This window comes from Sapajus apella, unplaced genomic scaffold (assembly GCF_009761245.1).
Source record: "Sapajus apella isolate SASKATOON/1434 unplaced genomic scaffold, GSC_monkey_1.0 scaffold30, whole genome shotgun sequence".
In the NCBI taxonomy this organism is placed as follows: Eukaryota; Metazoa; Chordata; class Mammalia; order Primates; family Cebidae; genus Sapajus; species Sapajus apella.
In genome coordinates this window covers 8189918-8202838 of record NW_022436970.1, presented here as the reverse complement: position 1 = coordinate 8202838, position 12921 = coordinate 8189918, and the positions used below count along the sequence as shown (strand labels likewise).

General features: G+C 46.2%; 1 protein-coding gene across 1 annotated transcript in view; it reads right to left on the bottom strand.

Annotated features, from left to right (window-relative positions):
* Positions 1-5498, bottom strand: part of TNFRSF11A (TNF receptor superfamily member 11a) — a 59862-nt gene extending 54364 nt beyond the window's left edge. Inside the window, exon 1 of the mRNA XM_032293677.1 lies at positions 5387-5498. Within this exon, the coding sequence (XP_032149568.1) occupies positions 5387-5461 (75 nt within the window). The 5' untranslated portion in view covers positions 5462-5498. The remainder of the gene's footprint in view (positions 1-5386) is intronic.
* Between the last annotated feature and the right edge of the window lie 7423 nt (positions 5499-12921).

The window sequence follows — 12921 nt, the reverse complement described above, 5'->3', positions numbered from 1 at the left end:
GCAGTGAGCTGAGATCACACCACTGCACTCCAGCCTGATTATAGAACAAGACACCCTTTCAACGACAACAAAAAAAAAAAAAAAAAAGAAAAAGAAAGAAATCTGTTAACTGGTTGTGATCACACTAGTTGTAAATACCACTGCACTCAAACCAGCCTGCCAGGTCTTTTTTTTTTTTTTTTAAATAACTATCCACATCCGTCCTTTGCCCCTGCTCATTCGGCCCCTGCACAGCCCCGCTGGCTCTGCAATTGCCCCTGTACTCACCTTTTCCTTCTCTTGCCATTGCCCTGACCTCACTCAGGCCCTTTCCTGAACCAAGACAGGGCTCTTTCCTGGTCCCCCTGGCCCACCTCCAGACACGTTTCCCATAACACACAAAACTGATCATGGGCCTCCCCGGCGCACAGTTAAGCAAGATTAAATCTGAACTATTTTCTTGTACCTATAGCCTTGGAGTGCTGGCTTTTGCCTTTCTCTCTCCCCACACCCCTGTCCTTCCTTCAGGTCCTGCAAACACTCCACTCTGAGGTGAGTCCCTGCTGTTCTCCCACCAGTCAAAGCACTGGTCATTCTGGAACCTCCTGAGAGCCACTCTCTCACGCTGCCTGCAGGGCTTTAGACACAGGCAACCACAGAGGGAGGATTGGAAGTCCTCCCGACACTCGCAGGTGAAGGCATCCCTTGACGTGTGTGCCCACAAGTTGAAAACCCTCCCCAGAACACCGGAACCTGATGTCTGGTCATTGTCTGCACACGCCTGGATTACAAATCTCCTGAAGACAGGAGCTGTGGCCCTTGCTCTCTGCATCCTTAGCCTGTTGCCGAGTGTGCTACAGGTTTTAGGCATTCCATTTGTTGCAGTCACTGAATGCATTGAGCATAGATTCAGTTTATTTACTCATTATTGAATGCTCTGCCCTGCTTGCAGTGACCCAAAGCACTCAAAGGCTGAAAGTCCACGGTGGCTTATGAAGCAAATACGCATAGAAAGTTATCATCACAAGGCCCTGAGGAATGTACCTCCTGCTGCTGACTGGGGCTGCTCTGGGCTTCTTGGTGTGAGAGCACACTGCAACGGGAACACGGTGCAGTGAGAACAGCAGCCACTGCTGCGCCAGCCAGCCCTCTGACAAGGAGCTACTGGTGACCCAGGCAGACAGGCAGCCTGCCCGGGGAGCGCTGCCAGGTTGGTCTCACTGGCAGGAAACGGAGCGTCTCTCAGAATCAGGACAAAAGACATGGGGCTGTGCGTAATCTTGCTCGCCGCCCACTCGGTTTTAAACCTCAAAAGTTCATTAAGAACTTCAGAAAGACCAAGGCTATTTTGCTGAAACCCACTGCTCCTTGTTGGTTCTCTCAAGCTCAATGCTTTGGGGCAGAAAGGGTGAGCTCAACTTAAACTGTGTTGCCAGCAGTGGACACCATAAAAAGCCTACACACTGCAACTAGCGGGAAACACACAGAAAGGCCTTCCCACAATCCAGGTAGGGCACGAAAGGGTGCTCGGAGGAAACGCCACCTGCCAGTCCTGGGGTGCACTGAGCTGGAGTTAGCAGCCGGTGTGCTCAGAGGCAGGGGTGCTTCCCTGTGAACTAAGGCCAGGATGCTGTGAGGAGGCAGCAGACAGGCCATGGGCCACCTGGCCAGGAGGCGGATGCCCAAGGGAGTGAACCACCTAGACAATTGAGGACCATCAGCCAAAAAACCCCAAAAACCAACAAATGGCCTAGACAACATTCCTGGAGACCACTGGATACAGCGTGTGGGAAAAACACTATTTTTTTTTTCATGCACTTAAAAAATAGGAAAATACAATGGGGGAAATTTTATGACACGGCAGATGAAGTCCACCCTACACCTTCTTAAAACAACACTCTTCACAGAGGAGGCCCTGGTTTGGAACTCCCCTTTCCCTGTTCTCATAAAACACTGATTTACCGACCTTCAAAGGCACATTTTTATTGTTTCAGTTTTCCTGGTGTGAGAAGTTCTGGTAGATAGCTGAAAAAGCAAGCCCCTATTTCCTTATCAACACAGAGAATATGTTCATATTACAGGTTTGCCATTTTTGGGGGAAGTGGTAGAAAGGAAATAACAGGGGAGGCATTTGAAATATTTATCAGCAGAATGAACTGAAAGCCCTCAGATCTGTGTCTGTGCTCTCCAAACAAGGCACTACTGCATCTATCCAAGTTTCCCCTCTTGGATGGGATGGGGGGGCAGGAGGAAAGGTGGCACAGAGCACCCACCCACCCGACGACCCAGGGCCGCACCCTAGGGGATTTCCTCGGACGGGTCTCCCCGCCAGCCTCTCCAGGTCACTGTGGCCTGTTTCTGATTAGTCGACTTTACCACCTCAGTAAGGGCCATCCAAGAGTTATCTCAAAACAATAAAAGTTCAATGCCCAGTTTGTTTGGTGGGGTTTCCTGAATTAGGTGCTTTGTGCTATCTGTAAGGTCATAAAAATATGTTGTTTTTTTTTTTTTTTTTTTTTTTTTTTTAAAGGTTTCTTTGGGTCAAACCCACTCGCCCCATCCTCCCAACACAGGGGGCTTTCTTACACCTCTTAGAATCATTTCTTCTCTGACCTCTGGTTTCCCACCCATCCTTCAAAGACCACTTGGGAAACCTCTTCTTCCCGAAGTCCATATGGAGTCCTCCAATGCGCTTCCCTCCCTCCCTCTGCCACCGTTTGTACTTTCTTATCATATGCTGCTTTTTTATCACAGCTTTGCCCGTCTTGCCCTCTCCACTAGACTGTGACCCATGCGCCTTCCCCTTGGTCCTCACTAGCTCAGTGTTTTACACCATCTGTTGCCCTGCATTTGCACGCACCTGCTCTTGCATCTTATAACCCCAGATAAACATGGCCATGTACAATCCATTACCTTCAAGAAAACAGGGTGCAACTGTATTTGGTTACTTGGAATAAACAGCAGGACTAGCAACATAAAAATTCAAAATGTCTTTATCTGTAGGCAAATAGTTTCCTTCTATCTGAAAATGAATTCCCTCACAAACACAAGCAGGCAGAGGTATAATCATAGATATGTTTTAAAGGGCAAAACTTACAGCCGTTCAGGTAAGTTTAAATCTATTTAATATAATATAAATGGAACTAAATACAACACCTACAGATATGGCACTTTCTGGAAGTCATTTATGCCAACTTCCCTGCCGAACAGTTCCTGAAGTCTTGCCCAGTGTTTGATGGCTAACATCATCCATGAGTTGTCAATGCCATTCCTAAATTTTGAGCCAGAGAATAGGCTGGCCAAAGAAGCAGTCACTGAATACAGACAGTGCTTGGAACCACAGTATTCCTGGGAGATATTCTTTTAAGGCTGCATCTCGTCTCACCTTTCAGAGAAAACACATTTCTACTAGGAAGGTTGGGCACCAAGTAAAATAAGCAGAAAGGCATCCCAATGTCACTTGATTGTGAAGCAGTTCAGGAAATGTCACCCCAAAATACGCCACTATGGTATGCTTATTATTTTGAACTGAGGGCACATGGCAGTGACCACTGGCAGGGGTCTCTCTGAATTCTGCCCAAATTAAGAGCCACCAAAAGGAACTCCAATGTCTCCAGTCTCCTCCGTGAGAATCTTTTCACCCAGAGAAGATTCACTCAGATTACAGGGAAGAGACTGCAGGTTGACATCAGCCCAGACTCTCACCTATTCTCCCAAGCACTGCTCAGAGACCATTTTTATTGCCTGAGAACTTTGTATGTGCCTGACAAGATGTCCTTTATTCACCGTCTACTTCCTCCCAAAGCCCTCCCATAACCTGTGTGCCGCACCCTGCAGAAGCCCCTATGGATGCTATAATGAGCTTCAATCCTCTGACTCTTCCTCAGGTTTCTTATTTTGTAGGAGTCTTGTGCCTATGTATGTAATTAAGTACAGTTTTTCTCCTGTTAATCTGCCTTATGTCAATTGAATTCGTAGCCCAGCCAAGGAATTCAGAAGGTTCCTAGAAGGTTCCCTCCCCTAGAATTGAAACTGACCAATGCAAAAGTTTAGATAGAATTTTAAACATGCATAATGAAAGGGGCTTAAAGGGAAAAAGAAGAGAAATAGCACTTGTTGAAAGGTCTCCCTGAAAAATAAACTCATTTAATGACATGTGTTGCTCATTTCAGAACCGAATGCCTTTTATGCACATGTGTATGTATGTCATCTTGCAACAGCGGTGAGAGATCATTTTGCAACTGCGTGATCAGGCAGGTTTTTCTTAGGTGGCTAGCTGTTTGCTGAAACCCTGGTCCTTTAGTTCAAATAAGGTAGCACCCTGTTCAACCTGTCGAACACTTAATTAAGCAACATCTGAAGTGCTTAAAATGAAAAAAAAAATCCATTAGATCTTTCCGCCTTCGTTTTCCTCAGCCATACTGAGAGACCCATACAATTGGGAATGAATCTTCCTTAGGATCTTTTGCTTCAGCCTTCAACGCATCCCCATTATTTCTGTTAAGGCTTTTCCCGTGTCTTCTCACCCCAAACACGGTTCTCCAAGCGCTCCTCCACACGCCTCTCCGGGTCCCGTGCCCGGCTGCGGAGTGACGGCGGCAGCCTAAGCCAGTGTTAACACAGGGGAAATCTGACCCTGTGGGAACCAAGAAAACCACCTCTCGCCCTTCCCTCTGAGAGCTTTCAAGTTCGTGTCAACGACTTTTAAAGCGTTTGTTGTGCTGGGTGTGCTGCCCGAGGCGGCCCTCCTCCGGGAGGCAAAGTCCGTGGCTGGCTGCATTCGCTCGCTAACTGTGCTGAGAAATCTGTTCCCAGAGGACCGGGAGCCACTCGGGTCTGCGAGGGGCAAGTCCAGCATCCCCGGAGCGCGCGCGCAGCCTCCAGGCCAGCGGGCACTGGGTGTCCCCGAAGGCACTCAGGGAGGGCAAAGGCAAGCCCGTAGTTCAGGGACGGAGGGAATCGGGTCTCTTTCTGGATGGAAGTTTGGGGCGGAGGCCACCTGGGAGAAATTTTATCGGGAATGGTGATCTCCCGCAGGTGCGGCCCCCACGCCACTGCCTCCCGAGGCACCGCCCGGGGCAGGCGCTTAGTAGGTGCTCAAGAAGCCTTTGGAGAAAATGACAGTATCCAAGCCTGCGGCTAAGGGGGCTTTTGGAAGAACCCGTGTCGGGTGTTGGGGTCCCGCCAATCTGCTCCTTCTGCGCCCCAGTTTTCTTCCGCTTGCCCTTTCCCGCCCTCAGCCGTCCAACTCTGAAAGCGCCTCCCCAGCTGCCCACGGCCTCCGCTCCCCAAAGCCCCTGCTCCTCTCGGAAGGCGGAGGAGCCAGGATGCCACCGGCCCCGGCCCTTCCCTGGGCTCCTGAGGAGGCGTCGGGTCGCGGGGCCGGGCGGGCGCCGGCGCTCCTTACCTGCAGTCGGGCGAGCAGCGCGCAGAGCAGCAGCAGCGCGGGTAGCGGGCGGCGCCTCCGGGCACGCGGGGCCATGGCGCGGGGCAGGCTGGCGGGCGCCGCGGCCTCTGCGGCCTCTGTGGCCCGGCGGGCGCGCCTGTCGTGGGCCTGGGTGGTCCCGCCCCCGCGCCCCGCCCCGCACCTGCCCCCGCGCCGCCCTCCTGCGCCCCCCTCCGGCCGGGCCGGGCCGGGCCATGCCCGCCAGGTGGTGCCCGAGCTCCCCGGGTGCGCGGCGGGACGCGGGGCCCCCGGTCCGGGAGGGTCCCCAGGGGGTGTTCGCCGCGCCTGGTGCCTCCTTAGTCCTGTCCCCGCCCTGGTCTGGGTGTTCAGGCGGCGGACAGGTTGGTCCGAGACCCGCCCTGGGTTGCCCTTCGCCGCACTGGCCCCTGCCTTGCCGCACCCCAGACCTGCGGGCCCCGCCTCCCGGGAAGGAAAGGGTGTCCCTGCTCCGGCCCCGCGCCCACCCTTCCAGGCCTGGCCTTCCGAAGGTGGATGCGCCACAGTCAAGGAAGAACGGGAAGAAGATCCTTCCTGGAGGAGATTTCATCAACTACGGTTAAGGGAGCAACAGAATACACCATCCACCAAGCTTCGTAAAATACTCCTCCTGTTTCTTTGCTTCAAAATTTTGGGGCCAGCAGCCACTATCTCTTATTCTCCTCCAGATCCTCTGCCTCCGCCCCGCCCTGCCCCCCCCCCAGCTCCAGAATGGCTCCAGGCTCCACGAGTCTTGAGGCGCCTTCCAGCCCCCATCACCACATGGGCCCTTTCAGACACAGACTAGCCAAATGTCTGGGGCACAGCGTTACCTAAAGAGCTGAGGTCCGTTCTTCTGGTGCAGTAAGGCCAAGCAGTCCGCACCAAGGTTTGCAAAAGGAGAAAAGAGGGCACTTACCTGCAGAGCGCCAAGCAAGGAGAATGGGGCAGCTCTTGCTTACACCCTGACCTTCGGTTGGGTTGCAAGTAAGGATTTTTAAGTGCAGGGATAAATTTCCAGAAAGCAGAAGTTACAGGCAAAATTGTAATATATGGAGATTGCACATTGGTTTGGCCTAACAAGGCGGCTATCTTGAAAACTTCAAAGTGGGGGTGCTTATACGTTATAGATTCAAAGGTTTTCTGACTTGCCATCAGTGAAGGAAGAGAAGTTTTGCTAAAAATTTGGAGTCAGCAAAAAAGAATGTGAGCTTTGGCTCCCGGGTGTGACTTCCTCCTGGCCCTTCGGGAAGAAATTTAGAAGAAAGAATGGTGGTCAGTTCAGTCCTCAGTTCCCCCTTGTCTGAGGTCTACATGCCAGTGGATCTGTTTTGAGGGGGGGTCTGGGTTTCTGAGAAACGACTCAGGGACATGTATTAAAATGCTATCTTTAGTTTCTGTAGGGAATCCAATTTCCTTGGTTATTGTTTTAAGCTACAGTTACCTTCTTGCTTATCAAGTTGCTTATTTACTTCTTAGGGCTAGCTAGGTGCCTGGAATTTCCCTTGAGTAATTCAAGATTTTCCTTTATTTCCATGCTTAGGGGCGCTTCGCAGGCTTTTAAGAAGGATCCCTGTTCCATCTCAATAGCATTCTATTGTTTTTGTTTGTCCTTACTTGCTTAGGATTATGACTTTCCTCACATTCTAGCTCCAGGTTGGATCCACACATATAATCCCTCCTTTGTATGGGGTATTAATCTGTTTTCATGCTGCTGACATACCCAAGGCTGGGCAATTAACAAAAGAAAGAGGTTTAATGGACTTACAGTTCCACGACGCTGGGGAGGCTTCACAATCATGGTGGAAAGCAAGGAGGAGCAAGTCACATCTTACACGGATAGCAGCAGGCAAAAAGACATAGCTTGTGCAGGGAAACTCGTTTTTAAAACCATCAGGTCTCATGAGACTTACTCGCTGTCAGGAGAACAGCAGGGGAAAGACCCACATTCATCAATTACCTCCCACGACGTCCCTCCCACAACACATGGGAATTCAAGATGACATTTGGATGGGGACACAGCCAAACCATATCATATAGTAACTGTTTATATGAAGATACTTGCTCCTGCCAATAGAATATAGTCTTTTTTGAATTCCTGGATTGCCAGAACTATTTACTTGCCCTGCTTTTAGCCCAGCACATGGTGTATCTTGCTCAAAATTCCATGTGCACTTGAAAAAGCTATGTATTTTGCTATTGTCAGTAAAGTATTTTATGAGTGTCAATTAGGTCAAATAGGTTGAAATACCCATACTGATTTTCTGTTACTTGTTCTGAGAAAAAGTGTGGAAATTTTAACAACAACTGGATTTGTCTATTTTTCCTTTCATTTCTGTCAGTTTTTTTCATATTTGTGAACCTCTGATTAGAGGCATAAACATTTAGAATTATGTCTTCTTGATGAATTGAGACTTTTATTATTATTATGTGTCTTCCTTGATTTGTGGTAAAATTTCAAATTTTCATGTCTACTTTGATATGAATTATATAGCCATTTCACCTTTCTCATGAATCGAATTTGTACGATATACTTATCTCATTCTGTCTTTTTACTTTTATCTATATCATTTAAAGTGACAGCATATAATGGCGGCTTTTTTCCCCCCATTTAACCCATTTTGACAATCTCTGCCTTTTGATCAGAGCATTTAGATTGTCCACTTTTTTTTTTTTTTCTTTGAGACGGAGTTTCGCTCATGTTACCCAGGCTGGAGTGCAATGGCGCGATCTCGGCTCACCGCAACCTCCGCCTCCTGGGTTCAGGCAATTCTCCTGCCTCAGCCTCCTGAGTAGCTGGGATTACAGGCACATGCCACCATGCCCAGCTAATTTTTTGTAGTTTTAGTAGAGACGGGGTTTCACCGTGTTGACCAGGATGGTCTCAATCTCTTGACCTCGTGATCCACCCGCCTCGGCCTCCCAAAGTGCTGGGATTACAGGCTTGAGCCACTGCGCCCGGCTGATTGTCCACATTTAATGTGATTATAGATATGGTGAAGTTTAAGTCTACCATTGTGCTATTTTTCTATTTTTTCCTCCTGTTTTTCTATTTGTTCCTTTTTTCCCTCTTTTCCTACTTTGTTTTGCTTGGAGTATTTTTTAGCATTCTATTTTCTCTTCATTGTTAGCTTATTTTAGATGCCTCCTTGTTTTATTATTTCAGGGGCAGCTCTGGGTTTACAATGCACATCTGTAATTTATCACAGTCTGCTTTCCGATACAATTCTGCCCCTTTCTCCCTCCCTACCTTTTTGCTGCTATAGTCATGCTTCTTGGCTGGCTTTTTAACTCCCTAATCTACAGCCTAATTGGTGGACTGCTCAGTTGCTTTTGTGCCTTTTAGAAAGTGATCTGGCAGTGTTGATTTTAAAAATTAAAAATTGCAAATATCCTTTGATGAAGCAATTGTGTATCTGGGAATCAAATGTATCAATACATAAAGAAAGAGACAAAAGGATGTTTGTTATAGCATTTTTGTAAAACCACAAAAAGAAAAACAAAGTGAATATGTGTTAATAGACAAATGGAAAATATTATTGCCCATCATAGTTTTGAATATCGTGTAGCTACTTAAGTATATTATGTAGTTTTGGAAAGATATTCATGATTATTAAGTATAAGAAGCAAATGACGGAGCAATATTATCCCATATTTGTAAACAACCACAAACATGATTTTATCTGTATAAACAAAGAAAGTTTCTAGAAAGGATAATAGCAACCACTAATTGCATATTCACACTTAAAAATTCATTTAATCGTCACAACAGGCATGTGAAGAGTACTGTTACTACTCCCATTTTACAAATGAGGTTACTGAGGTACAATGAGATTAAAAACTTCCCTGGGCTCACTTGTCAATAAGTGGCAGAGCTGTGATTCCCGTCCTGGCTCTCTGACTCGGAAGTGGGAGTCTTGCTTCACTAAGCACCAAATGTTTAACATCAGGTGAGTTGCAGAAGGAAAAAGAGAAACTCATACTTTTATTTTTGATGTTTCTAAACTATTTACATTGAGGAAAATGCACTTTTTCTTTTTTTTTTTTTTTTTGAGACAAAGTCTTGCTTTGTCGCCCAGGCTGGAGTGCAGTGACATGATCCTGGCTCACTGCAACCTCTACCTCCCAGGTTCAAGGAATTTCCTGCCTCAGCCTCCTCAGTACCTGGGATTACAGGCGCCCGACACCACACCCAGCTAATTTTTGTATTTTTAGTAGAGACAGAGTTTCACCATCTTGGCCAGGCTGGTCTTAAACTCCTGACCTCGTGATCCAACTGCCTCATCCTCCCAAAGTGCTTGCATTACAGGCATGAGCCATCACACCTGGCCAGCACTTTTGCATTTTTAACTGGCAGTTGTGTAAACTTGGTAAATAGATGTTAAAACTCTAAATGAAGTCAGTACAGGAATGGTCATAAGCAAAGACAAAATAACGCTGGGCTATCTAGCATGTTGTCATCTTCAATGAGGAGACAGGCTTTCTGGAAAAAGCATGGTGGTGCTAGATGAGATTCTGATTTTGCTAAAAGGAACTGACTTGTGGAAGAAGGTACTTTCACGGTAGCACTTCATGAAAAATACCAAGGCTTATTCGTGGCACATTTCCAACATTACCCCCTTCTATTTTCAAAGAAGAGTAGGGGACTTAAAACTTCTGCTTGGAAAGCCCCAGAGGTGAGTGTGCTGATTTTGGAAGCACTTTTGAACAGTAGAATGCCTATGTTAACACATTCAATCTACTAACAATTAAAAAAAAATTTTTTTAATTAAATTACTTTTTTTTTTTTTTTCCTGAGATGGAGTCTTGCTGTGTTGCCCAGGCTGGAGTGCTAGAGTGCAGTGGTGTGATCTCGGCTCACTGTAACCTCCACCTCCCAGGTTCACCTGCCTCAGCCTCCAGAGTAGCTGAGACTACAGACATGTGCCACCACGCCCAGCTAATTTTTGTGTTTTTAGTGAAGACAGAGTTTCACGATGTTGGCCAGGCTGGTCTCGAACTCCTGACCTCAGGTGACCCATCCACCTTGGCCTCCCAAAGTGCTAGGATTACAGGTGTGAGCCACCTCGCTCGGCCTTAAATTAAATTACTCTTTTTTTTTTTTTTTGAGACGGAGTCTCGCTCTTGTTACCCAGGCTGGAGTGCAATGGCGTGATCTCGGCTCACCGCAACCTCCGTCTCCTGGGTTCAGGCAATTCTCCTGCCTCAGCCTCCTGAGTAGCTGGGATTACAGGCACGTGCCACCATGCCCAGCTAATTTTTTGTATTTTTAGTAGAGATGGGGTTTCACCAAAATTAAATTACTCTTAAAGATACCTCTGTTTATAGAACTATCACTCAATTCAAATATTTTATAAATATTAATATGTAATACAATATGATAAAAAAATCAAATCAAATAGGCTTGAGGATGTTATCTTTCCTATACATATAGCATTATTATGAGAAACATGGAAGTAATTTATCTCAAATACTGTTTTTCTATATTTTTAAATTTTATTTTATTATTATTTTTTTGAGACAGAGTCTCCCTCTGTTGGCCCACCTGGAGTGCAGTGGCACGATCTCAGCTCACTGCAACCTCTGTATTCCGGGCTCAAGCAATTCTTCTGCCTCAGCTTCCCAAGTTGCTGGCATTACAGGCATGTGCCACCATGCCCAGCTAATTTTTGTATTTTTAGTAGAGATGGGGTTTCATCGTGTTGGCCAGGCTGGTCTCAAACTCCTGACCTCGGGCAATCTGCCTGCTTCGCCTCCCAAAGTGCTGGGATTATAGGCATGAGCCACCATGCCTCATCCGTTTTTCTATATTAACTGAAGAATAAACACATTATAGGTAAGGTGATTGCTCAGCTCCCATTTGCAAAAACTAGTTTCAATGTCATGTGTGATTTTAAAAACCGACATTTGGCTGGGCATGGTGGCTCATGCCTGTAACCCCAGCACTTTGGGAGGCCGAGGTGGGTGGATTGCCTGAGGTCAGGAGTTTGAGACCAGCCTGGCCAATATGTCGGAAGTCCGCCTCTACTAAAAATGCAAAAATTAGCCAAGCATGGTGGTGCACATCTGTAATTCTAGCTACTGGGAAGGCTGAGGCACAAAAATTGCTTGTATCCGGGAGGCAGAGGCTACAGTGAGCCGAGATGGCACCACTGCACTCCAGCCTGGGCAACAGAATGAGACTCTTTCTCAAAACACACACACACACACACACACACACACACACACACACACACACTCACATGTGCTCACATTTATAAGGACATATACAAGTAAATTTTTGTTATATGTAACAAATGTAAAAATGTCTTAAATGTTTTAAACAATTAAATTTTAGATATATGTAACAAATGTAAAAATGTTTTAATATTTATTAAAGCTAAATATTTTCCATTTTTAAAAAGTAATCAGCTGACAATGGACTTTCTTATTTGTCCCCAGGAAAAAACAGAACACATTATACATATACAGGAATCATAAATTGATATGAAAACTCTTCTACATGGATAGTGTGCACCTCATGCTGGAAATCCCCACTTCTCAATTCTGCAGAACTCTTTGGTTTTCAGAATTAAAAAGGTAAAGTCAAAATGTAGCTATAATTTTTGTTTCTAGTGGATAGCTTGCAAGGATTATGTTACATTTTAACAGGTCTTCATTTAAGCATCACAAAACATAGGCACAATCTTGTTAATGAAATGCTTATAAATCTCAGCAAGAACAAGAATTAATCAGTGTATGGTTTTTTTTTCATGTGGTACTATATAAATAGTTGCTGTTACTGGGTGTAGAAGTAAAGAGGATGCATAAAAGACTTAAAGTAAGCAAATGTAAGACTTTACGAATCTTTCATATAGGGAAAACTTATTAATAAGTAAAAATGTTTTCATTACCCACCTGAAATTTTTTTTTCTGAGATGGAGTCTTGCACTTGTCTCCCAAGCTGGAGTACAATGGTGCGATCTCGGCTCACTGCAAACCTCCGCCTCCTGAGTTCAAGCGATTCTCCTGCCTCAGCCTCTGAGTAGCTGGGATTACAGGTGTGCACTACCACACCCAGCTAATTTTTATATTTTTAGTAGAGATGGGGTTTCACCATGTTGGCCAGGCTGGTCTTGAACTCCCAACCTCAAGTGATCTGCCTGCCTCGGCCTCCCAAAGTGCTGGGATTACAGGCATGATTACTGTGCCCAGCCACCACCCTGTAATGTTTTGTTCTTCCTCTCATATCTCCTAGCAGTAAGAAATATAATTATTTTTTACAAAAGTAAACCAATGATAAATCACTGTTGACTCAGAGATAAATCAAGGTGCAATACTATTCCATAATAATACCCAAACATAACATGAAAACCTTTTTTTTTTTTTCTGAGACGGAGTTTCACTCATGTTACCCAGGCTGGAGTGCAATGGCGCGATCTCGGCTCACCACAACCTCCGTCTCCTGGGTTCAGGCAATTCTCCTGCCTCAGCCTCCTGAGTAGCTGGGCATGGTGGTGCGTGCCTGTAATCCCAGCTAC